Source organism: Sminthopsis crassicaudata, chromosome 1, assembly GCF_048593235.1.
Source record: "Sminthopsis crassicaudata isolate SCR6 chromosome 1, ASM4859323v1, whole genome shotgun sequence".
NCBI classification, from domain to species: domain Eukaryota; kingdom Metazoa; phylum Chordata; class Mammalia; order Dasyuromorphia; family Dasyuridae; genus Sminthopsis; species Sminthopsis crassicaudata.
The window spans coordinates 702,257,095-702,285,013 of record NC_133617.1 but is presented as its reverse complement, the minus strand read 5'-3'; the positions used below and the strand labels follow the sequence as shown (position 1 = coordinate 702,285,013).

General features: G+C 47.7%; 1 protein-coding gene across 1 annotated transcript in view; it reads right to left on the bottom strand.

Moving 5' to 3' along the window:
- PLXND1 (plexin D1) overlaps positions 1–27,919 on the bottom strand; it is a 189,230-nt gene that overhangs the window by 32,228 nt on the left and 129,083 nt on the right. The window contains 12 exon segments of the mRNA XM_074283857.1: positions 7,632–7,830; positions 9,337–9,467; positions 9,859–9,966; positions 11,666–11,778; positions 12,037–12,144; positions 14,270–14,384; positions 21,929–22,078; positions 24,022–24,285; positions 24,854–24,945; positions 25,335–25,338; positions 25,750–25,912; positions 27,067–27,206. Coding sequence (XP_074139958.1) covers positions 7,632–7,830; positions 9,337–9,467; positions 9,859–9,966; positions 11,666–11,778; positions 12,037–12,144; positions 14,270–14,384; positions 21,929–22,078; positions 24,022–24,285; positions 24,854–24,945; positions 25,335–25,338; positions 25,750–25,912; positions 27,067–27,206 — 1,587 coding nt within the window.

Sequence of the window (27,919 nt, the reverse complement as noted above, 5' to 3'; positions counted from 1 at the left end):
TTGGTATACTGGGTGACTAAAAAGACAGTAGCATAGCCCAGAGGAGCAGTTTTTGCCAAACCCTTTCTCCTCCCCGAATGTTGGCCCATAGCTAAATTTTGATTTTTCCTACTCTGATAAGGATGCCTGCTCTCAGCCTGAAGGGCAGAACCAGTCCTGTCCTGAGCACTGACAAGACAAGCTTTGAAACATCATGGATGATGGGTTCTAGTGCCAACTCTGCACCCCTGTGGTTCATTATTCACAAAGTAGAAATTATATCTCCAAGCCCTCCCTAACCAATAAAGAAGTATTGGAGGGGGGGAGAAAATAAAGCCAAATTATTTAGACTTTTGGGCAAAGAGGCCACAAGATCAAGGAACCAACATTCCTGAAAGGAGAAAAGTCTAATGAGCAGCTAGTGTGACCTCTTACTCACAAAAGATTCTATCTCATTTAGCCCAGGAATTTCTCCTGAATTGGAGCCCCAAATCTATTTTCCTCACCTGATTCATGACTGTATTTGACCATGAATTGGTACTTTCATCCCTTTGATTCTCAGCACTTTCTATCAGCTTCTCAAAAGTAGGGACTGTTTCATTTTTATGTGCTTAATAAAGGAGTTGCTTAATATTTACTGATTGATCAATTGACTTGCAAAATGAGATCATTAGAAGATGAGGTTCCTCCCATCTTTGTTATTTCATGATTCTACCTTCTACTAGATTATGTTCTAACATCCCTTCCAACTCTAATAGTCTGTTTATGTTCTATTTCTGGCATTCTGTAGGTGATATTACATGTTCCAAGATTCCTTCTCATTCTAATATTCTATTCTATGCTCTAATATTTTGTGTCCTAAGTTCCCTTCCAGTGTTGTCATTCCATGTGCTAATAGTTCTGTGTTCCAAGATCTCTGACAGCTCTAATGTTCTATATTCCAGTTCTGACATCCTATGAGTTAACATTTCTTTGTCCCAAGGTCTCTGCCAAGAACAAATATTCTATGTTGTAAGGTTCCCTCTTATTCTAACATCCTTTAAGTATACATTTCTACAATCCAAGCTTCCATCAAGTCTAATATTCTATGTTGTAAGGTTCCCTCTTATTCTAACATCCTTTAAGTATACCTTTCTATGATCCACGCTCCCATCAAGTCTAATATTCTATGTTGTAAGGTTCCCTCTTATTCTAACATCCTTTAAGTATACATTTCTACAATCCAAGCTTCCATCAAGTCTAATATTCTATGTTGTAAGGTTCCCTCTTATTCTAACATCCGTTAAGTATACCTTTCTATGATCCACGCTCCCATCAAGGCTAATATTCTATGTTGTAAGGTTCCCTCTTATTCTAACATCCTTTAAGTATACATTTCTACAATCCAAGCTTCCATCAAGTCTAATATTCTATGTTGTAAGGTTCCCTCTTATTCTAACATCCTTTAAGTATACCTTTCAATGATCCACGCTCCCATCAAGGCTAATATTCTATGTTGTAAGGTTCCCTCTTATTCTAACATCCTTTAAGTATACATTTCTACGATCCAAGCTCCCATCAAGTCTAATATTCTATGTTGTAAGGTTCCCTCTTATTCTAATATCCTTTAAGTATACATTTCTACAATCCAAGCTTCCATCAAGTCTAATATTCTATGTTGTAAGGTTCCCTCTTATTCTAACATCCGTTAAGTATACCTTTCTATGATCCACGCTCCCATCAAGGCTAATATTCTATGTTGTAAGGTTCCCTCTTATTCTAACATCCTTTAAGTATACCTTTCAATGATCCACGCTCCCATCAAGTCTAATATTCTATATTGTAAGGTTCCCTCTTATTCTAACATCCTTTAAGTATACATTTCTACAATCCAAGCTTCCATCAAGTCTAATATTCTATGTTGTAAGGTTCCCTCTTATTCTAACATCCTTTAAGTATACCTTTCAATGATCCACGCTCCCATCAAGGCTAATATTCTATGTTGTAAGGTTCCCTCTTATTCTAACATCCTTTAAGTATACATTTCTACAATCCAAGCTCCCATCAAGTCTAATATTCTATGTTGTAAGGTTCCCTCTTATTCTAACATCCTTTAAGTATACATTTCTACAATCCAAGCTCCCATCAAGTCTAATATTCTATGTTGTAAGGTTCCCTCTTATTCTAACATCCTTTAAGTATACCTTTCTATGATCCATGCTCCCATCAAGTCTAATATTCTATATTGTAAGGTTCCCTCTTATTCTAACATCCTTTAAGTGTACATTTTTATGATCCAAGTTCCCATAAAGTCTAATATTCTATGTTGTAAGGTTCCCTCTTATTCTAACATCCTTTAAGTGTACATTTTTATGATCCAAGTTCCCATAAAGTCTAATTCTACGTTGTAGGTTCCTTCAAGTCCTGACTCTCAATGTTAACATTTCCGACTTTCAAGGTTTCTGCTAAATCCAATATTCTGTTCTAAGGTCCCTTCCAGCTGCAAGGTTCTAGGATTCTCAGAGGCTTCTCATGACCTCCTATTATTATCTCTGCTTCAACTAATGGAGAATCTAGAGATTCCCCCCTCTCAGAGAGCAGTACGTCTTCCATTTTTTCCTTCTTTCCCAAAGTGATAGGACCAGTGGGCCAGCAGAGCACTAATAGAAAACAAATGTTTGTGTCATGTTATATTAACTCAGCAGGCACAGCCCAGGGGCCTGGAAAGTTTCCACTGTACCACGGAGGGACCCTGAAACAGCTGTTTCAAATAGATGCCATGATTAACTAGAATCACTTTGGAATGAAAAGCAAGCCCATCATCGTCATAAATGTCTTCTGAGAGAGAGCTGTCAGGGGCCGGGGCCAGGCGAGGACTAGGGGTGGGCACAAGGTATGAGAAAGTGGGCATCTCTGGGGGCATTCAACCCGGAATTATGTCAGTGAAGCTGGCATGAATGGTGGACCCTTGTCTCCAGGCTCTCCTGAAAAAACAATGGGGGGAACCCAGATAACAGACTACATCTAACATGCTCAGGTGGCTGAAGCCACAAGCTCAGCATGTGGGACTAGAGGAAATGATTTTCTCCATTTCCTGTGGTTATGCTTGTCCCTTTTCTGCTGGGTGTATGGGAATCTAGTTTGTCACAGTGGAAGACGCACTAAGGGAGTTTCCAGGCACTTTCTTCTTCAATACAGCCTCCATACAGCTACCAAAATAAGCTCACTGAAGCACAATGTCAACACTTTCCTGCTTAGGAACCATCTGTGGCTCCCTATTTCCTTTAACATGAAGATGAACTCTTCAGTTTGCATTAGAAGCCCATCACTTTCCCTTAATAGCCTCTAGCTTTCAAACTTCCAAACTGGCTAATTTACACTTCTCTGAACCTTCAGATTGTCTCCTCATGCCTGATTAGCCACTCCCGCTAATATCTTTGCCTTTTAGAATCCCTATTTTCCTTCAGGGTTCAGCTTGTGAGCTTCCTCCTATTAAAAGTCCTTTCTGTTCCTTCTATTTGTGAGTTGTGAACACCCTTTCTTCCATATTATCTTGCACTTACTTGTTCATTAATTTGTTTTATCTCACAACAGAACTGAAGCTTTTTGAAGGCAGATTCTATTTTTAGGGTTTTGTCTTGAATTATCTCCAAGGGCTGGCATATTATAGTAGACACCATTTTAATTAGTGCTCATTGAACGGAATTGATAATAATGAACATTTCCAAAGTGCCTACTCTGTGCCAGGCGCAGTACGAATGGCTTTACAATGATTAATCTCATTTGATCTTCACAACTGCTTGTGGGTATTATGGGAGGGTGGGTATTATTATCAGCCCCATTTTTAGAGACGAGGAAACTGAGACTGAAGAGAGAGCCAGTGATTTGCCCAGACACTAGTAAGTGCTGAGACAGGGGTGGAACTCTCCAAGACCAGAGTTCTGTCCACTCTTCCCCTAGAATAGGAGGAGAAATGCCAGCATAAGGCAGACAGCCCGGGGGTGGGGGGGTTACATATATCCCAACAAATTCTAAAGTCCATTCTCATCCTCATTCTTGTTCTTCCATAGGAAGAGAACAATGACTTGGTAGTTGTATCCAATGCATGTTTGGGAACAGAGGAAATAATTTCTAGGGTCCATCCAGATTGAGATTCAGGAGACTTAAGGACCTGCCTCACTTCTGACACTAGCCAGCTGTGTGACCTTGGACAAATAAGTGTCTGGAAGGATCCCGGGACCAGAGCTCTGGGGCTGGAAGGGACGTTGGAGATCATACTCTTACCCCTTTATGTTATAGTTAAAAAAACCTGAAGTCTGGAGCAATTTAACTGAGGTCACAGATGGAGGAAACATTGGAGCCTGGATTTACATTCACCTCGTCTTATCCCAAATTCAATATTTTAAAAAACTGACTTCTGAATTCAGCACTCTTTACAGCTGACGCCCATGTGTGTAAGCTCCTCTGTGCGTATACAGGATGTGCCAAAAGCTTGAATGAAGTTTAAAGCTTTAATAACTTGGAACTGTCAATATTTAAGTTATATTAAAGCTTAAAACCACACTTTAGGATATCCTGTCTATATTGCATGTAACATAACATAATATAACATAACAAGCATAACGTGTAATTATAGGATATATAATTATATGTGGTTATACTATAAATTACATAATGATATGCCATATATTATAGATAATATATAGTTGTGTTATCCAATATATAATAGCAGAGAACACTATATTATATGTAACTCTATAATATAGAATTATATATTAGATACTAGATAATGATACATTATAATCATATCATATGTATCTTATATAAGATATAATTATATGCTATAGTAATATATTTTCTCATTATATATAATATATTGCAATATAATATATAATTAGACTCTGTTATGTTACACGTGTGAGTTTTGTATAATTATAGGAGTATTTGTACAACTGTGTGTAAATGGCTGGGTGTGAGTGTACTTTTGCATGCATCTGCATGTGAGTGAGGGGACATTTCTGCACAAAACTTCTTCAGTTTTGCCTCCAAAGCAAGAGGCAGAGAGCATCCCCTTCCCAGCATTCTCTCCAGCTCTCCCGACTCCACAGCCTTCGACACTGACGGCCAATATGGATCCAGTTTTAACTGGTTTGAGACAAGTTCCAGGTTTAGGGTCTCCAGGGTGACAAGGCTGCTCGCATGAAATACGCTGAGCACATCACGTGTCACCAGCCGAGCCTGCTCCTGTGATGCCCAGGACGTAGACACTGCATCAGCCACCAGAAAGCCAAGCCAGGACTCTGGCTGCTTTGCCACAGAAGCCGGAAAGCAGCCTGTGCAGTGGGCCCCAAATTACCCCTTTCTTGCTGAATGGTGGATTGGAAATGAGTTTTTCTCAAATCCCTAGAACAGATGCTTCCCTGGAATTCTATGTCTGAGGGTAGAGCATCGTGGTAGCAAGGAAGCAGGACTGGGTTTGGCGTCTAGAGACCTGAATTTGAACCCCGGCTCTGACACTGGCTAGCTCTTCACCCATGGGTAAATGCCAACTTTTCTGGGCCTCTATTTCCTCATTTATAAAATGAGAATTTTTTATATATGTGTACATGTGCATGCATGTATATAAAATACACTATACTCACATAAATACATATTTATATGTATATGTGCATGCATGTATGTATAAATATATAATATACACATATTTATATGTGTGTATACATTGTATATGTACATGTGTGTATATATAAAGATATACTATATACGCATGCATACATTTACATGTGTATACACATTGTGTGTATACATGCATATATTTATATGTGTATATACATTGTACGTATGTGCATATATTCATATTTAAAATAGACTATTGACACATACATATATGTGTGTACACACATATGAAACAAAGCAGTTTTGTCATTCTCTCTGGTCTCATCATCAGGAGAACTGAGTTCTAATCCCAGCTCTGGGTTAATCAGTTGTGTAGCCTTGAGCCCACCACTTTCCTTCTCTGAGTCTCAGTTTCTCCTCCTGTAAAATGAAATGCTTAAACTAGATCACACTGACAGTATTTAGCTTCCAGAGCCTCCACAATTGCCCTCAGAGCTCAGTGCAGACTGGAGGTTGGGAGAAGGAAAGTGCTTGGTGAACTTGTAAGAGCAATGGGCTTGTTAGTGAGACCCCTTGGACTGAGAGCCACAATTCCGGCCTGCTAGCTGGGGCAGACTAGAGATACCTCATTTGCTCTGAGATTGAGTTGGATCATTTGTGAATCTTCTTACAATTCTAATTTATCATTTCAATGTCCCTGCTCAAGAACGTTGAATAACTGCCCAGTACCCTCAGGATCAAGTCTAACTTCTTGCTGGCCCCAGCCCAGACATTCAATTATATCTACTTGTATTCCTCTGCATGAACCCTCTCTTCTAGTGGCTGATCTCTTCACTCTCACAGAACACAGGCCAAATCTGTGATTCCAACAGTGATAGAAAAACTGCTGATAAGAAAACTTTCTACCATGTTCTGCAGTTTGCAGTACTGGAGAGTTCTGAGCCTGGAGACCTTAAATGACTTACACGAGCCAGAATAAGGCAGAACCCGGTTTCTCTGACTCGAAGGCTGGCCCTTTATCCATAGCACACACTGCCCATTCCATGGTTTACACATACTGTGTTTATTTTCCCACCTTGAGATGTTTATCTGAGCCATTCAAAGAGCTGGAAGGGACCTCATCAGTCATCAGGACCAGGCTGAACTCAGAAGAAATCCCCCCTCCCCCATAACACACTGAACCTTCTCTTTAACCAGAACACCCCCTGTACCTTTGACTAAATGTCCCATTGGGACCCAAATCTAAAAGCCTGCCTGCTCTCCAATCTCTCTTTTTAAAATTTTTGATAGTATTTTATTTTCACAAATACATGCAAAGATATCCATTTTTGTAAGATTTTGTGTTCCAATTTTTTCTCCCTCCTTCCCTTCCCTCGTCCCTCCCCTAGACAGCAAGCGATCTCATACAGGTTAAACATGTGCAATCCTTTTAAACGTATTTCCGTATTTGTCATGTTGTGCAAGAAAAATCAGACCAAAAAGGAAAAAATCCACAAGAAAAAAGAAACAAAAAGTGAAAATACCGTGCTTCCATGCGCCCTCAGTTTCCGTAGTTCTCTCTCTGGAGGAGGATGGCATTTTTCACCCAAGTCTATTGGAATAGTCTTTCTTAAGCCTTGTTGCCCACAACTGACCCCCGGACTCCAGATGAGGCCTGGGGAGGGCAGAGCCCAGAGGGACCATTTGCAGCATTCCTCCAAACTGGGAATATCCTTCCTTTTTTTTTTTTCAACAATTCTTCAAGACCTAGCTCAAGCCTTACTGACTGACCCGCCCCCCACACTGATTTTCCCCTCCTTTAACCTTATTCTCCAGCACTTAGGGCAGATACCCCATGGTCTTAGCCTTTCTCCCCTATCATACGTGGGCTCTTTAGGGACAAGGATCCCATCTTGCACCTAGCCCAGGGATCCAGGCACATAGCTGGTACTTGAAGGGAAAAGCCTCTTAAGTTAAATTGAATTGGATTTAACTGGGCCCAGAGATCTGGGCAGCTGTCACAGTTACCAGACTGCCCCTCCACATCCCGCACTCCCCTGAGTGCTCCCATCCCTTACCCGCAGGTAGCTGTACATGCAGATGGACATCCAATTGGTGAGCATCTTCTCCACCACAGACTCGGTCCGGCGAAGCATCAGCTTGGGGTTTTTGGAGGCTGAGGCATCAATGAGGTCCACAAGCAGGTCCTTCATGATGCTGGTGTAGTATTCCAGCTTCCCGTGCAGAGCGATGGTGAGCAGGGAGGCCAGGTTGCACCTGAGGTGGGGGCCCAGAAACCAGTTCAATTCAACAGCAAGGGGATGGTTCCAAGCAATGGGGACACCAGACTAAATGTCAATAAATCTTGCCCTCAGGAAGCATTAAAATTCTTTCTTTTTAATTTTGTTATATTATTTTTCTAATTAACAAACTTTTACTTTATCTTTTTCCAAGACAAATAAGTCACAATAACATGACAAATACGCCGAGTGGAGCAAAGCCCTTCTCCCTCATGAGCCATGAAGGAGCTCCCCCTTTGCTGAGGAGAAACGTGACAGACGTAGGTAAGCATGTTCAAAGCACAGGTTGATACAACAAATAGCTGGAGGTCATGGATATAGGAAACTTCCGGGGGAGGAAACCCTCTCTAGCAATGCAGGTTGCCAGCTTCTTTGTGCTCTATGTTAGAGAGCTGCTTAGAGCAGAGTTGTAAAATCCAAAGCTCATAATAATCCTGAGTGCATCCTGAACCAGAAATGAACCAGAGTGTAATTGGGAAATATTTAGCAAAATAAATAAAATGAGATCAAGCATAGATAAATGGATAGAGTACTGGACCTACGTTCAAATCCGGATCAGATGCTTACTAGCTATGTGACTCTGGGAAGTTACTTTACCCTATTTACCTCAGTTTCCTCATCTGTAAACTGAGCTGGAGAAGGAAATGGCAAACCACTCCAGAATCTTTGCCAAGAAAACCCCAAATAGGACACAAATGGGACACTACTGAACAACAACAACAAATATTACATTTTAAAACTAAGTTTGTATGCAGCCTACAGGGATTCTTCTGCAAGGATTAGTGGCTCCCATTTCTATGTGAACTTGACCTAAACTAACCTAAACTAAATTTTTAAAAAACCCTAAACTAAAAACTGATCTAAACACCGTGACTTGCCTAGGATTACAGAGTCAGTATGTGTCTGAGGCTGGATTTGAATTCAGGTCTTAGCTCCAAGGCCAACTATCTCTCCATCATGGCACATTGCACAGAATGTGATTTTGATGGTGCTGACGGCATTAACAATTGTAGGGACCAGGGAAAGTGTTTGGGGAGCTATGCCGTAGAACTGAGGAGGGAGAAGCAATGCATACAAAGGTGGATGTGGAAGGTGGTACAGGGAGGGAGAACACTGTGCACCCTGCAAGGGATGAGGGCATCCTTCATTGATGGGACATAGCCTTACAACAGGATTCAGGATCTGACCTTCCAGGCTCTCCATGGCTCCAGGCTAATGGCACTCGGTGCCATTTAGACTCCTTTCTCCACTTACCTCCACAATTTCTTAGGTCTGGGAATTAATAGTTGTTACATTCATATGGAACCATAGGAAGGTGAGGGAGGGAGGTCCAGTACTATAATAATGACTATTAGTGAGAATGAGATGACAGTGTTACTTCTGAAGAACATGAGACACGGGAATGAGGAAACCTTCAGGATTAGTAAATCTCACTTTATGATCCAGGAGGGGAGAAAGAACTGACCCCCACAGTTTCACTGACCTGTCTCGAACAGCAAAATCCTTCTGCTGCTCCAAAGCATGGACAAAGACAATGAGGAAGTGCTTGTTGTTGAGTAAGGTGGAAAAGAGGGCGATCCCTTCCTCCATGTTGGGGCGGCAGCTCTCGGGGATCTGCAGAGGAAAGAGGGGTTAAGAAGCTCCCATGGGTGAGGAAGGCCAGCCTACCCCTCTCCTCCTCTCCTCGGTGCTTCCCTTACATGGCCCCTTGTAATGGGTAATCTCTCTCAGGCTATGAGCTTCCCCCAGCCCCCACCCCCCACTCCAAGCACAATTGAGAATGGTAAGGGAGGGGGGCCGAGGGCTGAATTTCTGGAATCTCCAGGCAGGCCCAGCTTGATAAGGAATCCAACAGGAAGGCTGAGGGACATATATCTCATGCCTTTGTGCCTCTAAAGTCTCAAAGGGGGACAGAAGAGGAAATGACTGTCTGAAATGGAGAGGATCTGGTCCCCGGCCACGGGGCTCCGGGTCTCTGGGCAGTGGTTGGGTCTGGCATACTCACTTTCCACTCCCCCAGAAGTAGTGGATGAGTTTCCTGGACCTGAGCTCCCCCCTGGGAGTTGAGCGGCTGAGTAGGCAGTATGTAGCACTCCTCATAGAGGGAGGAACACTGCAAGGAGAGAAAGTCCAGGACAGGGATGGGAGACAGCATGGAGGATAAAGCCACTCTCCAAGGAGAGGCTGAAGAATCTTTCCTCCCCCTCCCCCCTCTGCTGGCCCTTGGCTGCTTCCACTGGGCCTCACTTCCTTGGGTCTGGCCAGGCCAACCCTGAGCTCCTTAGTCCCTAGCTGGTTCCCTGTGGCCCTCTTCCTTGCTTCCCTTGGTCTGTGAGCTTAGACAGGCCAGCCTCCCCCCACTGGGTCTTGCTTTCTTGGGCCTGACCAGGCCAGCCCTGAGCCCCTTAGTCCCTGGCTGGCTCCCCTGTGGCTCTCTCCCCTGGGCCTTGCTTCCCTTGGTCTGTGAGCCTGGCCAGGTCAGTCCTGAACCCCTTAGTCCCTGGCTGACTCTCTAAGCAGAATGCCAGAGCTCAATACTACCCTGTAGGAAGGAACTTAGGAAAGCTTTTGTTTTTCTTAAAGGATGAATTAGGGTACAAACAACTAGAAAAACTTGGTGTCTCTTTCCAATGGTAATACTTTCCAAGCACTGGGCTGGGGGAAGAAGACCATTTTGCCAGCTCAGTAAAATGAACCACCTGGAAATCTGGGAAGCAGCAGGGTTGCTTTAGCATCTCCCAGTGAAGAGTCTGGGGAACCCAGCAGTTAGAGATTCCCAGAAAGCAGAAGCCTGGGCTATGTATGGCCCTGTCCAGCAAAGCCTCGGGAGTTTCCTGAGCTCATCTTTCACCTTCCGAAAGACAGCTGGGACAAGGCTACCCTCGCCTATGCAGGGGAGACGAAAGGCTGGCAGAAGAGACGGTCACCCAATGGGGCCCCCAGGAATGTTGGGCTCATTGATGCTGCGCAGGCAACAGATGGCATTGCCAAATGGACACCAGGAGGCGGGAGGCCCATGGACTGGATGCATCTCATCCCCAGCCAGGGCGGGATGTGGCCATTTCTGAGATGGACCATGAAGATGGGGAGCCAGTCTACCAGGGGTGTAAGCACAGCTCAGGAAGAGAGGAAGCAGCACCCCAGGGATTTGTACTGCGTGTCAGGATGGCTGAAGGAATATTGGGGAGGGGGAGGAGATAAGACTTAGCAACCAAAAGGCCGGCTGCCTTCCCCATATGTACGCAGTGATTTTTTCCATTGGGCCATTGCCTGGAAAACCATGTAGTTCGTTGGAAAAAGACATAAGCTGGGGAGGTTGGAGAAGCAGGAAATAGTCCAGGCTAGTCTACTAGTAAATGGGTAATCTTGGGCAACTCAGAGGGCTACTCTGAATCTCAGTTTCCTTCTCTGTCAAACAGAAGACAAAAATAACCTCTGTGGTCAGGGTCATAGGCTAGAGATTTGGATTTAGGTGGGACATGGACTTTTAAAGCACAGGCAGTCTCATTTTACAGAAGATGAAGCTGTTTTTCATCCATTATCTCATTTCATCCTCTCAACATCCCTGGTGGGGGGCAGGGGTAGCATAGTGATCATTACTATGGCTATTGGATGGGCAGAATACTTAGACTTGGAAAAGTGAAGTTACGGTTCAGCTACGGCAGAACCTGGACCAGAACCCATGTACTTCTCCTATTCCCAGAGCCTGCATTTTGTATCACACACAAGGCAGGCAACAAAGAATATGTTTTAGGTTCCCCATCACTGGGGGCCTCAAGAAGGACCCAGCTCTGAACAGGGGTGCTTCTGACCTTGGGGAAGAAAGTCCGGGTCACAAAGTGCTTGTATTCCAGGAAGGGGATGCCCTGGCTTCGGTTCAGCTCCTTGGTCAAGTCTGTCATGTCTGTCTGCAATTCAGCAAAGCCTGTTGGTCAGAAAACCCAAGATAGACGTGAGCCGTACGTCCTCCTGTAAAGATTTCATCCTATCCAAACAGGGCTGCCTCGGGCTTCCTCCCGCTCCATGCTTCCAGGACAGCGGGGATACCTGGGATAGGGGAGCTCATTTTTCATACGGCCAGATAACAGAAGCCTATGTGGAATCCAGGGCTCCTAACTTCCAAACCACTGCTCTTCCCATCCACCCTGCCTGGGGTCCTTCTGCTGTGGGCTTCCAAAGTTACCTTTGCGGATTTCTTCACGGATCTGGGATTCCATTTCTTCCATCTGCAGCAAGGTTTTCTGCCAGTATCGCTCAGCTCTGCGGCTCTTGGTACAGAAAACAAACAGCCCTTGGGGAAGAGAGGAAGGAGGACGAGGGTCATCCAGGAGTCCCCGGCTGCTGCTTTGCATGGAGCATGACAACCTTAGCTAACAAGTCTCATCTGTTACCAGGAGGCAGGCCCATGAAGGGGGAATTCCTCTTCCACAGAGAAGCCGGGCATATTAAAATAATCATCCCCGGCTTAGTCCTGCCCTCAAGCCCTCCACCATTGCCCCAGTCCAGGCTAACTACACCATTCACTTGGCCCTTAAGATAAACTGCCTAGGGTGGTTATTTCTGTGTGTGTGTGCACAAGCATACGTTATATGTGCATTTGTGTGTTTTTATGTGTGCATGAATGTGTAAACATGTGCTTTGTGTGCGTATGTGGTCTCTTTAGTATGGCTGAGAGCCCCTTGAGTGCAGAGGTAATGCATTTTTTTGGCGGAGGGGAGGAGATTTTAAAATATTTACCGAGAATGTCTTAATCAATCAACAAACATTTATTAAGCACCCACTATGTGCCAGGCACGGTACTCGCCAGTGGGATAAAAAGAAAGACAAAAACACGAAATTCCTGTTCTCAAAGAACTTACATTTGGGGGAGGAGACAACACGGACATAAAGGACACGGAAGATCCGAGAAGAGCAAATGGAAGATGATCTTAGAGGGGAACAGGGGGGAGTCAAGAAAAATTAGTAAGGGTCGGGTTAGGGGCATAGTTACACCTTTCGTGTTGGAGCTTTCTGACGTCTGGGGGAAGACCAGATTGAATGAGACGCCGGGGACGTCCATATTGATAATGACATTGAGACCCACATTGCCAGAGCTAGGTCAGCGTTGGGGAGGCTCCGAAGGAAGGTGTGGGAGAGGAGAGGTACTAGACTGACCACCAAACTGAAGGTCTACCCAAGCCCCGGGCTAATGTCATTGTTGTTTGTTTGCAGAACCCGGGCAGTCTACCAGAGCCGTGCCAGGAAACTGACTGAATTGTCTCAGGAAGATTCTGAAGGTCACCTGGCAGGATCAGGTACCAGACGCTGAGGTCCTTTATTGGACTAAACTGTCAAGCCTTCCAACTCTACTGCAGAGAGCACAGCTCCACTGGGCTGCCCCATTGTACAAATGCTAAACATACGCTTGCTAAAAAATTATTTTATGGAGAACTCGCACAAGTGGTCAGAAAAGGAGATACAAGGAAACTCACGATCTCTCTTAAAAACTTTAGAACTGATTGTGTGACATGGGAGACACGGGGACAGGAGCACCCAGTGTGGCGAGCCCTCATCGGAGAAGGTCCTGGGCTCTGTGAGCAAGGCAGAATAGAACTAATCCAAAGGAAATGTATGCAAAATACAGAATCTACCCCAAGTGTTCATGGGGACTGTTGGAGTCCGACCTGTGGCAGAGCACTCCGAGCTCATGTTGGTCCCATCAGCCACAGTCGGACCCGCTGTACCTCGATTCTGACGTGGTGATGTCACTTTGGTCCACTTTGAAAGTGAAGGGCAACAATGCGGGGGACTGTTAAGAAACTAGCAGTTCTTGTTGCAAAGGTTAATTCCCTTGGAGTAGACATCCATCTGGCAGTACTAATGAATTCTGCCCTAGTTTTTCTGGGAAATGAAGATTATTGGGTCAAACGAGTCTTCCTGTATTAGGTATTGGTTCTAACATTTCTTTTACAGTGCCTTATGCAAAGGAGACCTTTAATAAATGCTTGTTCATTGAGTGATAAAATAATATTTCAAGTAGCATACCCTATAAGCTCCCCAAAAATTTATTTTTTGTATGAAAATGTTTGTGCCGTGAAACATCTCTGCTCATCATCATCAGTGGCTCTCTATTGCCCTCAGAAAAATGTCAAAAGTCCTTTGTCTGGCATCCCAAGTCTTCCATCTTCTACCACCCATGCTACCTATCCAATCACATGTTATAAACTGCTTGGAGCCTTGCTGTGGTTTGAGATGGGTGAGGTGAGCTGGGCAGAGGGTTGTGTGGGTCAGTAGTGAGGGGCAGCACAAGGTGTAGGCACCAGTGAGAGATGGCGGGGGTCCCAATCCTGATCCCCCCGGCATGAAATGGTCACACCTAAGTGTACTACTAAGGAGAGGAAGACAGAGAGGGGGTCCGGGGCCCTCGCCCTTCTTACCCACAATGGACAGGAGGAGCAGGATGCTACAGATGACCACGGACACGGTGATGGCTGTCTCGCTCCCACCCAGCTGCAAGGTGGCAATGGTCTGGTTGAAATTTCCAACCTGGATCTGAGCAGAGGGAGGAAGGAAAACATGAAAACCCCACAGCAGAGGGAAGGGGGCATGGGAAGGGCCTGGACAGCATTAATACCAAGAGGGAAACCTGCCTCTGGGACGATGCTGGGCCTTTTAGGAGGTGGGACAAATTTCTCAGAATATTCACCGCCCATCCCCATCCCACCTACCCTTCCACCATACTAGCTGACAATCTGGAACAAATGCTTTGTGGCCCCACGGGGTGGGTGCAGGGTTTGGGCCTGCCCTGTGACTTTACTGGTCTAGGAAACTGTTTTTAAGGAAACTCAAATTCTAACAATGCAGACTGAGAAGCTTCTACTCTGGAGCACACAGGCTCTTTAAAAAGTTACTTTATTTTATTTTCAGTTCTGAAATCTCTCCCTTCTACCTTCTTCTCCTCTTCCCATTCATTGAGAGAGCAAGAAAATAGAAGCTGCTACAAATACATACATATATATATATATATATATATATATATATATATATTCTAGCAAAACAGATTCCTGCCTCAGCCACATGTAAGACAGAAACATGCTTCAGTCTGTCCCTGTGTCTGTCTGGAGAGGGGCAGTATGGTTTATCCAGAGTCCTCTGGATTGGAGCTTGGTCCCTTTGGACACAATCTTGGGAATGTTGCACCGACAGCCAGCACGGGACAGAGCCAGATCCTGCATCCAAATCCGTCTGACTCCAAGGTCTTCTTTACCCCTCTCTGTTTTACAGGTCAAATTGAGGCACACACAGAAAGGTTAAAGTTTACCTAGAGAGCATGTGGCCAAGATGAGTCTTGAACCCAATTTTCCTTGTTTCAAGTACATTATTCTTGTTCATTTTGTACTGTAAGTAGCTGTGTGGCGTCGCTTTTGGAGTCAGAAAATCCCGAATTTGAATCTTGTCTCTGATATTTACTTAAGGGTAAGTCACTTAATCTAAGTCATTTACCCTCTACCTTAGTTTCCTCATTTGTAAAATGGGAATAATAACAGAGCAAGAATCAAATGAGACAATATACGTAAATTCTTTTTTCCCCCTGAGGCAATTGGGGTTAAGTGACTTGCCCAGGGTCACACACAAAAAAAGTGTTAAGTGTCTGAGACCAAATTTGAACTCAAGTCCTCCTGACTTCAGGGCTGGTGCTCTATCCACTGCACCACCTAGCTGCCCTATATATGTAAATTCTTGAAGGCCTCTATCTAAAAATCAGCTCTTCTTCTTCTTATTGTAACAAATGTTATTGTCATAGCTGTATCTACTAAGCTCCAGTGCTTCCTGGAAGGTTTCCCAAAGTACCCCCAAACTCCAGGGATCTTTCCTCTTTGAATTACTGAACTTGACTGATTCTGCTTCATGAACTTTGGTCTCGTCCCCCTATCAGACCATAAACCCACTGAGGGCAAATGCCCAGTTTACCCTTTTGTCTCCAATTGCCCTCAGAGGAAACACTCTCACTGCTTCCCATCTTCAGGTGCTCACTGGCCCAGAGACCCAGGAACAGATTCACCAGCACAGGGCACAACACACAGCAGGTGCCCCCCAAAATGCTTCCTCTTCCTTCTGGGTGCACTTGTCATTCAGGGCCCTTTGGTCATGATTCTGCATCCCTAGCTTCCAAAAGGATAGAATTCCTCTCATTGAACTAGTGTCCAGCTAAAGTTCCACGTCCAGCCTTCTGTCAATAATAATTAAACTCCTCATGTATACGAGGTCCTAGGTAGGCACTTTCCGATTAATGGGTTCTGTCAGCTCCCACAGAAAGAGCTGGAGCAAGTTTTAAAAATCACCCAAGTCAACTTAATTTTATGGATGAGGAAACGGGTGCAGAGAGAAGTGACCTGTGTAAGGTCACTGTTGGGGAAGGCGTGATGACCGCTTCAAGAGGAAGCTGTGTCTTCATGGGCATCTGATGGACACGGGTTGTCTCACCCATTAGAATGCAAACTCCCCAAGGACGGGGACTTTAATTTTTGTCTCTGTAACCTCCAGAGCGCGCAGGAAGTGATTAATAGCTCCCTCACTAACAAGCACTGAATATTCCCAGCTTCTTGACTCACCACCAGAGTCCCTCTGATGTTGTGGCTGAGTGTGTGTTCAGAGAGGGACAGCTGGACCCAAGGGCTGTTTGGGACAGTGAGCATAGAGAAGTTACCGAGGGAAACAGGGAGGAGCAGAACACAGACAGATCCGCTCCCTTTCTGAGGCTGAGGCAGTATATGTCGGCGAGTATAAGGAGGAAAGGAGATCCTTCGGAGCTACTTCTGTGTGTGAAGTCTGTCACGCCGAAGGGGTCTGGTGTGGATCCTGGGAGCGACTATTCCGAAGTGTGTTTCTCGGGCCAGATTGGGGCAGATGGTACCTGCCTGTACGGGCTGGCCACTGGGAGCTGTGCTGATCCTCATGGGATGATGGCAACATTTTGAAACTTTAAATATCTGGAGCACAGCTTTGAACCTCGATTTATCTCTGAATAAGAGCATCCTTTGGGGAGGGAACCAATGGCCCCAGAGGCTACATGTGATACTGCGTGGGTCTGTCAGAGGCTCCAGAGATGAGATCCGAGTCCTCTTGAACTGAAATCTGCCTTCATCTTTTGGGGGCTATAGCTGATTGTTAGAGGAAAATCCCTCTCCCTCCATTGACTAGTGTTTGGATCTCCAGCCCCGGAGAGGAGATTGTGGCCTTTGGAAAGGTTATGGGGACGGGCAGGAGATGCTAAATCTGGCAACCGGATCCGTGCCTCCTTGTCAAGGGCTCTGCCTGCCTTCTGGGGAAAACAGTAAGTGAAGCCGCTCCCTCTCTCTGACTGGCTGGGGCAGCTTTCCAGATGGGAGCTGATTCACTCCTTTGCTCTCCTACTGAGACTTGACTATTCCCTTAGTAACCCGCCAGCTCCAATGAAATGCCTCATCTCGTTTCCTTCTCCAAGAAGCAAACTGCTCAGGAAGGTCGGAGAGACCGGGGCTGGCCTGCCACAGGTAGGAGCCCCTTTCCCCAATGCCTGGAGGCCGCTCCCTTCATTCTCAAGCCTCCCTGACTCCCTAGCTTTCACCGAGCTTTCCTTCTTCCATCTTATTCCAGGCCCTCACCCGTCATCCCAAGCACTATTCATCTGGTGGCACTTAGCACGATCAAGCTGCGCCCTGTTCACTAATTAGTTAAAGAAGGGTCGTTTGGTCCAACTCTTTCATTTTACACAAGAGGATGCTCAGGCCAAAGTCTCTGGGTCAGTTAGAAATGTAATGAGAACCCTGACTTTCCACTACTTTCCCTAAGCAGGCCCTCAACTTCTTGGGAGCAGGAGCCAGACTTTACTTTTTCTCAAATTAGAAAGAATGCAAGATTTAGAGTCAGGGGAGTCACTTCTTCAAATTTCAATCACGCCACATGTTCAACTGCTAGAATAATAATAGCTGAGATATACAGAGCTTGAAAGCCAATTAATTACATTAATTGCTAATTAATGTAGAATATATAATATATTCATGGTATATTATATGAATTTCATTTGAGCTTCACAACATATATAATGACTATATATAAAACATAACTTATAGTTAATAAAACAACTATTATAGATAATATATATAATAAACACAATATATATAATGACATACCTATTATATATAGTATATGTGGCTCTATATAATTACATATATTATAATTCATGTAAATAAATAATAGCTGATATTTATAGAGAACTTGAAAGTTTCCAAAGCAAGACATCTTTCTCTCCCTTCATCAATTATCTATTCATCTATCCATCTACCATTCATCCATCCATCCATCTACCTATTTATCTATCCATCCATTTACCTATCCATCCATCCATCCATCCATCTGTCCATCTGTTCATCTATCCATACATCCATACATCTATTCATCTCTTTCCTTCCATCTCTCTCTGTCTTTTTGGGTCTCTCTCTGCCTCTCTGTATTATATATCAATAAAGGCTCAGATGAAATACTGCATATACATACATTTACATACATTTTAACCTGAGTCTCACAACAACCTTGTGAGGTTGGGGAGCAATTATTATCTCTACAGATGAGGAAACAGGCTTACAGAACAGTGTCCAAAGCCGAATTTGAACCCAGGACTCCCAGACTTTGAGAGCAGCCCCACCCTCCCTGATTCTCTAATACTGCTGCAGTAAGTGTTTGCATCTTTGAAGTATCACAGAGAAGGGAGGGATTTTTTTATGCTTACTCTCAGAGCCAAACCAATTGCACAGGGCTTGGTGAGGAAGGGGATGGCCTCTGGCTGTTGGGTTGCTTGCCTTGATCACCCACTCCTGACCAGGCAGTGGTCCTGAACTTCACGCTGACTCCCTCAGGAGGAAGGAGGACTCAGGGAAGGGAGAGTGTGTCTATTCTCCCCATTTCCAGAGATAGGGGACTGGAAGATGGGTTGTGGGAAGAAGAGTGAATTTTCTTTTGGACACGCTGAGGTGCTGCTTGAGATGCATCCAGGGCCTCTCTCCATCTCCAGCGAGGCTTCTGCCAGCACTCGCACACCTACGCACACCTGCCCGCTCCTGGGCACCTTCAGCTGCTACCTAGGAGCTGGCTCCTGCTCCAGTGTGGGAGCTAGGACCGGGAGCCAGACAGCGCTACGGCGGGATCTCAGAGCCGCGCTTTGGAGGAAAAGTGGAGCATCCCAGAAGGGGGCTGCTGAGGTTCTGCTTCCCACCTGCCCTACCCAGAGTCCTCCTCTTCCAGCCAGGCAGCGCTGCCTCCCGGAATACTGAGCCATGGAATCCTAGTCCTGGGGTGTGAGCAGGGACCCTAAAGGCAGTAAACCTTGAGTTTCTACATAGGCTCATACACTGAGACCCCTTAATTACATAGTAGTTTATATAATAGTTTCTATAACTTATAAAACTTTTTTTATTTTATAAATAAAATTTTATTTATTTATAAATTATTTTAATTATGTAAATAAAAACTTTTATTTATATAATACTTTACAGAATGCATTAACTGTATTATCTCATTTGATTTTTCACAACAACCCTGTGAGAGGCTATAATTATCCCCATCTTACAGATGAAGAAACTGATATTTTAGATTAAGATACTTGCCCAAGGTCATATAAATATAAAGCATTGGGGGCAGGCTTCCTGATTCCAAGTTCAGTGTTTTTCAAGGTCAAAGGCTTTCTCAATGATAAAATAATTTGGTTGTCATTAATCATCAAGTTTTTCTACCTTCTAAGCCAAGGTTTGGAGAAAAGATTGCCAGACTTCAAATTGGGAGAGGAGGGAACTGGGCGCGGCTTTGTTGTCCCTGTCTCATAAGTTACATGGCTTAATTCTCCTGAGCCTCAGTTTTCTAGATCTGTAGAATGGGAAAAAGACTACCTATTCTACCCACTTTACAGAATTGTGAGGGTCTAATGAATCTGAAATGATTTGGAAACGCAAAAGAGTTTGCTGTGAGTTTCCTCTCCCAAGATGTCTGACCACTCTTTAGATTCCTTCACTGGTCATTAACAAATTCCTTTAAACATAAATAACACCCTCATTCCTAACCCTCAAAAGGCCTTTCTTCCATCCCCTTTCTCCTCCTCTCCCCTTCCTCTTCTTTCCTTTCCCCTTTCCCTTCCCTTCCCCTTTCATTTCTTTTCCTTCCCTGTCTTTTCTTTCCTTCCCCTTCCCTTCCACTCCCTTCCTTTTCTTCTCCTTCCTCTTCTCTTTCCTTCCCTTCTTCTTCTTTCTCTTCCTGTGCTTCCTTCCTTCCCTTTCCCTCCCCCTTTCTAAATCGAGGGTTCTTTGGATAAGTCTGGAGAAGCCATCTCAGAAAAATGTTTTTAATACCCCAAATGAAAGGAATAGGGTTCCAGAGGAAATCATTTCTACTAATCATTTCACTAAACAAAGTCAAGGGCCCCAGGTTAAGAGGTTCTATGCTATAGCTCTTGCTGATCTCCCCACATCCATGCTGCAAGCTCTCTTCACTCAGGTGAGCCACTGATCTATATATTCGGCCCTCATTTCCTAAACTCTGCCAAATTACCCACAGCCATCACTCCCAGATTTCCCATCAGCCTCTCGAACACAACCTGCCCCAAGGAGATCAAATCTCTTCCTTCTTTGGTCAAAAATCCCTCCATCCCCCCCAGTCACTCAGCCTGGCCATTGTCTTCACCCGTTCCTTGGTACCAATTAGTTGCCAAATCCCCCTGATCCCGAGCCACCCCTGTCATCTGCTCACTTCTCCCACTCACTCACTAGCTCAGGCTCTCATCACCTCTTGTCCACACTCCTGCAAGAGCCTCCTAATTGATCTCCCTGCTTTTAGGAGTTCCTTTCTCCAATCAATGTCTGCACAGCTGCTGAAATAATTTTCTTCCTAAGGCCACGGGTCTGCCCGTGTCACTGCCCTGCACTACAATTTTCTGCAGCTCTCTCCTGTCTCAAGGAGGAAAGAAAATGTCTTCAGCCTGCCATTTAAAGCCCTCCAGAGTCTGGTTCCAATTTACCTGTCCGGCCTCATTGCATGTCATCACTCCTTCTCCCTTCGGCCACACTCCAGCCCAATGGGCTCCCTGGAGCCCCCCCCACCCTGACAGATCCTCCGCGGGCTGTCTCGTACACCTCAGAAGGGCCCGTCTCCCTGGCCCTGCCTCTCACCCCCCTCAACTCCCCTTCTGGGCTCAGCTCAGGGGACACGTGCTTTGAGATGCCTCCCTTCAGTGCTCAGCCTGGTACTTTGCATATACTAATTATTGTTGGCAATCATGTCTGACTCTCCATGACCCCATCTGGGGTTTTTGTGGCAAATATACTGGAGTCATTCACCATTTCCTTCTCCAGACCATTTTATAGATGAGGAAACTGAGGCAAAGTGGGTTAAGTGACACAGCTAAGAAGTCCTGAAGTCAGATTTGAACTCAGGCCTTTCTGACTCCCCATCTAGTTTTCTATCCATTGAGTGACCCAGCTGATGAGATTTTAGCCCGAATCTTGTGACTTCAGATGTACTGTTCTCTCCACTAAGTCACACAAATAAGGCAACTGAGGCACAGAGTGTTAAAATCAAGGTTGCAGAATGAGTGAAGGAGGTTGGATTATGAGGGAGAATAGGAAGAAGGTCCCTTGGGCTCTGCTCCCGGTGAGATGTTGTGGCCCCAGATGGAAGGCACTGAGGAACTGGTGTGAGGACTAGGGGAGCGGTCACGAGGATAAACAGACACCGGTCCTGCACATGGGCAACAACTGACCAGTAAGAATTATCCAGAGATGGGAGGCCGCTGTCTCTCTGTCTGTCCTGTACTTTCTGCCTCCGTCACCCAGAGCTGCCTCCAAACGCCCTCATTTCTCTTCTCTCCATCCCTGAGCTGACCAATGGGGAGACCCCCTCATACATCCCACAGGATGCAGGGCAAGAACCACCAGACACCCACTTTCCTTTCCCTTCCAGGCAATCATGCCTTCAGGGGAGCCCCGGTTTGGGGGCAGGCATCCATCCCTGACTCAATCACCAAGCAAAGCTGCTCTGAGCATGGGCTCTCCCGTTCTTCCCCAGAGCCTCACCGTGATGGGCAGGTGCCCCTCCGAGGTGCTCAAGGACTCGTTGACTGAGCAGTGAATAACCCTGTCCGAGACGATCTGGATCTCGCAGGAAGTCTGGCCAATCTTCACCTGGTACTCGTGACACTCCAGGCCCAGGTTGTCATGTTCTTTCTGATTTAAGGAAGGAAGAAAAGGAGTGAGAGAGACAGAGAGACACAAAGAGACAGAGAGAGAGACACAAAGAGACAGACAGAGAAACAGAAAGAAAAAGAAACAGAGGAGAGAGACAAAGACAAGAACACACACACAGAGAAACACACAGAGACACACAGAGACAGAGACAGACAGAGAAACAGAAAGAAAAAGAAACAGAGGAGAGAGACAGAGATAAGAGAGCGAGAGAGAGGGGCAGGAGAAGAGAAGGTGAGTCACAAACACCCAGACAGATGACTCTTGGCGGGACACTGAGCCCAGCACCCCAGGATTAGACCTTTCGTAGCCAGGCACAGGCCCCTAACATCTCGAGCTGTGAGAATTCAGAATAAGAACTGAGCTTCCCTTGGTAGAGGGAACTTTCCAAGGAAGATGCTCCAGCTGAGCTTTCTCCAGGCTAAGTGCACATGGAAAAGGCCTGTGGGGCTCGGCAGCTGCAGGACAGGCCCCCGGCCGAGGCTGGCTGTGCCCGAGGGCTCACGGTCTGCTGGCTCAGGGCCGGCTCCAGGCAGGTCTGCAGGCCTCCTCCTAGCTCCAGAGTCAGCTTTCCTGCTGATGCTCTTTCTCTTAGTCCTACGATGGATCTTTAACTCATGGGGGCACAGATGAGGGAGGAGGGGATTTCAGAGATCACCTAGTCCAATCCCTTCATGTTACAGGTAAGGAGAGGGAGACCTGGAGAGGAGCCAAGTCATCCTTGGAACTGAGGGAGACTTCACCTTACCCAATCCTTGCTTTCCAGATGAAAAGTGTTATTATACCCATTCTAAAGATGGGACTACTGAGATCCAAATGATTTAAGTGGCTGTTCTAAGGTTCTTGCTAACTAGGGCTGGGCTACCCCCACAGCCAGGTGTCTCTGACTTGAGAAGCAGTAAAAAGAACCTGCTGCCTCTGGACTTAGAGAATCTGAGTTCAAATTCTGCCCGTGGGTCAGTCCCTTAGTCTCTCTGGGCCTCAGTTTTCTCATCTGTAAAACGAGGGGGGTTGGACTGGACCCATTGCCCTGGATCAATAATCCCAGGCTGAGCCTGGGCTCCAGGAGGCCTTGCTGTCCCCGGGCGATGGGGCCCAGTGGCCAAGGGGAAAGCCTTCCCCACACCCGCCCGGGGGCTGCCCCCCTCGGGCCCTCCACCTGCCTGTATTCCCCGCTTTGAGACCGGGTGGGCTAAGGCAGGGAAGCAGTACCCTGGCTCTCCCCTTATAGTGAAGACCAAGAACCCCGCCCTTGGGCCGGCTGGGGACGGCCAGGCTGGGGCTGGCTCCCTCATTAGGACTGACTCCGTCCCTTCCGGTCTCTCCCCACGGTGCCCTTGTGTAATCCCTCAGCTTTTCTGTGCCGGGCAGCTGGCGCCAGCGTGGGCACAGCCTGTGCAGGGGCAGTGCCCCTTTCTGTCCCTGCGTGGGGCTTCTGTGAAAGTCAGGGGCATAGGTAGGTGGGCCCCCCAGAGGAATGCCCGGGTCTGCTCACTCCCCAGGGCTGCCTCTGAGGCCCAGGGGCCCTTAACCCATCGGCAGCCTTGACTCGGGCCAGGCTGGCCAGGGGAGAAAGCTCCGCCGCGTGTTCCCTAGGAGGGCCAGGGCGGGCAGGACACAGCTCTGTGGAGAGGCAGATGGCTCCCGCTGGCTGTGGGGAGCACGGGGAGAAACAAGGCGCTCTGGGAGCCTCAAAGGGGTCATTGTCCCGGCAAATGATGGTGTGGGAGCCAGTCCTCGGGGAGCTGAGTGCTTTGTCCCTAAAAGGAGGCGAGCGTCGTCCCTCTGGGGCCGGAGGGGACGCGGGGGTCCGAGAACCAGAAAGGGAGCACGTGCTGTGTCCGACATCCTGAGCCCGAGCCGTTCTCGGAGTCCGGGCTCCGTCTGCCCCAGCACCCTCCCTTCTGCCCCCCACTGTTGCTCACATGGATGACCAGGGTGAGGGGCTCCCCGGGGTGGTGCTTGATCCACTTCTCCCTCTTGGCAGTGGAGAACTGGGGGTCGGGCAGATACTCCAAGCTGAACCTGCTGCTGGGAAGCACATTCTTGGGCTCTCCGGGGTCTTCCATGGCCACCTGCTCGTCCTCGTACGGCTGCCCGTTGATGAAGAAGTTCACGGGGGCCGACTTGTTGGCCGTGGCTCCGGGGGAGGGGCAGGTGATGAGGGTGGAGTTAAGGACCTTGCAGAGCTGGAGGGGACAGAAGGGGGTCAGCGCGTGGTGGGACAGGGAGAGCCGGGGGACACGCAGATAGCTGGGAGACAGAGACACAAGCCCCGGGGCAGAGACAAGGAAGGAGAGACAAAGAACCCTGGAGACCGACAAGAGCAATAAAAGGGGCAGCAGGGAGAGGAGGCTGCGCTGGGAGGCAGGCTGGGAGAGAGGCCGCGCCGGCTTTGGGTGGGCAAGACGGAGGTGAGGGGGGCCACTCCTCACGCCCGTTGTCTCCCAGGGGCTCCAGCTCCCCTCTGTGGGGCACATCCCCCACCCGGAGGAGGAGGAGGGAGCGTCTTCACTCAGCCCACACGGAAAGCTGCCTGGCTTTTCTCACACTTCCTCCTCCATGAGAAAAGCTCCCTCTCCATCTGTCCCTCCTCTCCCCCTCCCTGTCTCCCCGCTCGGTGCTCCCGGTGTCTGAACCTCAGTCTCCCTGTCCGTGGCCTCCCCCACTGTCACCCCATTTCTGCTGAGACCCCTCGGGTCTGCCGCCCGTGCTCCCACCCCCACTATCTCCCACCCCCCGGCCTTTGGGACTCACCGTCTGCTCCTTGCCAATGTGATTCACCATCATGGACACATTCTGCACCATGTCGAAGCGGCTGCCCTCCACCGTGATGGTCCTCCCCCCCGCTGGGTAAAGAGACAGTGGGTCTGAGCGTGGGCCGGGCCCAGGAGTGGGAGGAGAGGGACAGGGTGGGGTGGGGGGCTGCGGCAGCCCGGATTTAGAACTAAGGTGGGGGATCGGACTTCGCGTCAGAAAGGCCTGGATCCCAGCCCCATCTCTGGCGTTTACTTAGCTGCAAGACTTCTGGGACAGCACTGAACCCTGCCTCGGTTTCCTTTCTCTTCCCTTTCCTCCCTGTGTTTTTATCTCTCTTTTCCTCCTTCTCTCCCCGTCTCTCCTTCTCTCTCTTTTCCTTCCTTCTTCCCCACCTTTCCATCTCTATCTCTCTCCTCTCCTTCCTCTGTCTCTGTCACAGACTTTAGGAGCTCCTGCTGAAGAAACTTCCTCTCAGCACAGACCTCGCAGTCTTGGGGGCTTCCCGGGGACATCGCCGGGGGCTGATTTGTCCAGGGTCGCAGAGTATGAGAGCCTGGCCCCTGGGCTCCCGGAGGGTGGGCTGCCCTCCCCCTTCAGCCAGGTCTTTCCCTGCCCCCCTTTCTCTCCCATAAGGATTAGCACTAAGGTGACTGGTTAAACATTTTCTGGGGATGTTGACATGGCTGAATTTTAATACTGCTCAGCTGCTCATTCTTTGACATGGCATCTTATGAGATCAGAAATGATAATTATATGATGCAAATTTATGCCAGCAGGATAAAAATGAAAAGGATGGGAGCATGAGGGGGGGTGGGGGGAGGGTAATGGGATGGGGAGTGCTGGGGGGGTCACCTGAGTGGGATGGGGAGGGCCGGGGTGGGGGCTCACCTGACTGAGCTCTTTCTGGGACTGATGGCTGTGATGACTGGGTCCCTCATGTAGTTGAAGGTGATGTTGCTGCTGATGCACGATTTGCGCTCAAAGCGCACGCAGACCCGCACGGTGGCCAGCAGCTCCCCCCTTGGCATGGTGCAGGTGATGGTGGTGTCTGTGCGCCTGGGGGAGGAGGCCCGGGGCTGCTGAACGAGCTCTGGGCAGAGCTGGCCGTCACGTGCCCGGCACCACCTCCCTGCCGGTCCCAGGGGCCGCCCCGATCCCGCCCAGTGAGAGCTGCTGAATCTCGGGTGATGGGGCCGCCATGTTTGGGGCAACTCTAGAAAAGCATCTGGTCCTGCCTCCTTTTCTCCCTGTTCCTAGCCTTAGACGCCATAAGATCACGCCAGATACACGACGCTGCAGCCAGAGCCCCTGCAGCCAGAGCCCCTGCAGCCAGAGCCCCTGCCACTGCCCTTTCCCACGAGCCCCTGCCCACGCCGCCGCCAAGCGAGCTTTCCTAAAATAGACCTTTTGGGCCGCAGCTTCTTGTTGAGTCGGTGCTGGTCCCATGCCGGCTGCATCAGACCCACCTCCTCCTCCTGGCATTTGAGACTCTCCACAATCTGTCCCGTCTTACCTATCCAGCCTTTCCTTCCTTCTCTCAGCAGATTCAAGCTGGGCTCGTCCCTAACTTCCAACATTCTCATTTCCACTTTGGTGCTTTTGTTCATCCGGATCCCACCCAGTTGGTGTCCTGCCTCTTCTTCCATAAACTTCCCAGATTATGTCAGCCTGCAGTGCCCTCACCTTTGACCTCCCTATCCGCCCCACACTCCATTCTCTGCCCGGACTGTAATGGTCTCCCTGAGTGCCTGGTGTGGTGCTCCACTAGAGTAACGCAGAATACATGGAGAAGCTCCTCGACTATAAGACTTTCTTTTTTCCTGGGGAATGGGCAGACACTTCATGAACGTGTATTGATACAGGGTGCTACTTAGTGACTGAATGAATCCATGGGATCTCAAAGCACCTCGTATACTCAGTCTTCCCTAGGGAGTATATCCCAGGAGCAAAGGGCTTCCCCCCAGGTTAAAGGAAAAGTTCTCTGAAACACAGGGAGTCCGCACCACTAATTCTGGCTGCAGCTCCAGCTTAGGGTCTAGTCTGCTCCTTTCTTGGAAAATCCCCGAAGTCCTGGGCTTGAACCTGTTCCCAGGAGCATCCCACTCAGGCTCACGAGGAGAGTCGGCTTCTAGAAAGAAGCCGACCCCGAGATTGCTCGGGTGCTCGCTCGTCCCCCGCCCTGGCCAGCCCACCTTGCTCCCAGGGCTTACACGAGATTCAGACACTGTTTGGTATCGTTGACCAGGACCTGGAGTTCGGATCCCACTCCAAGGTCACTCCCTCGGATAGTCACTCTGGTGCCTCCGGCCTTCGGACCAACATCTGGCTCCATGGAATAGACAACTGGAAGCTAATGAGGAAGAAGGAAGGAAGAAGAAGGGAGAATGGAGGATGGGAAAAGGAAGGAGGAGGAGGAGAAAAGGACAAAGAACATAGGGATTCAGTGAGAAGGAAGGGAAGGAACAAAGAGATAAAGGTGGAGAGAGAAAAGGGGAGCGAGAGGGGAGGAAAAAGAAAGGGGAGGGGAAGGGAGGAAAAAGAAGAGAGAGGATAAAAGAGGAGAGACAAAAGGAAAAGAAGTGAGGGAAGGAAAGAAGAGGAGATAAGGGGGAGGAAGGAAGAGATGAAAAGGAAGAGAAGAGGAGGGGAGGAGAAGGAGAGAAATAAAAAAAGACATCCTCAGTCAGTAGACTTAGACATTCTTCTTGCCAGCTCCTCAGTTGATATGAGAACAACCCCCAGCCCACCTTTCTCCATTTTTTGTTTTGTTTTGTTTTTGCCTCTGCCTTCTTGCAGGAGCAGGAGGGAATCCTCAGGGGAAGCTCTCCCCGATTCCTTCTGCCCACTCAGCTCTCTCTGCCCCACTCCCCCTTGCTGACTCCTGACTGACTGCCCACCCTGGGCATCAGATGGCAAAAGGCTCTCTCCCTTGTGCCAACCAGGTCAGATCCCTGCTCTGGCAGTACCCAGCGGGCACATGCCTACTCTGCCTTTTTCTGGAAAGGTCTCCTATTGAGCTCCTCTGGGGCAAGCACCACAAAACCTCCTCTCCCTGCTATCAGT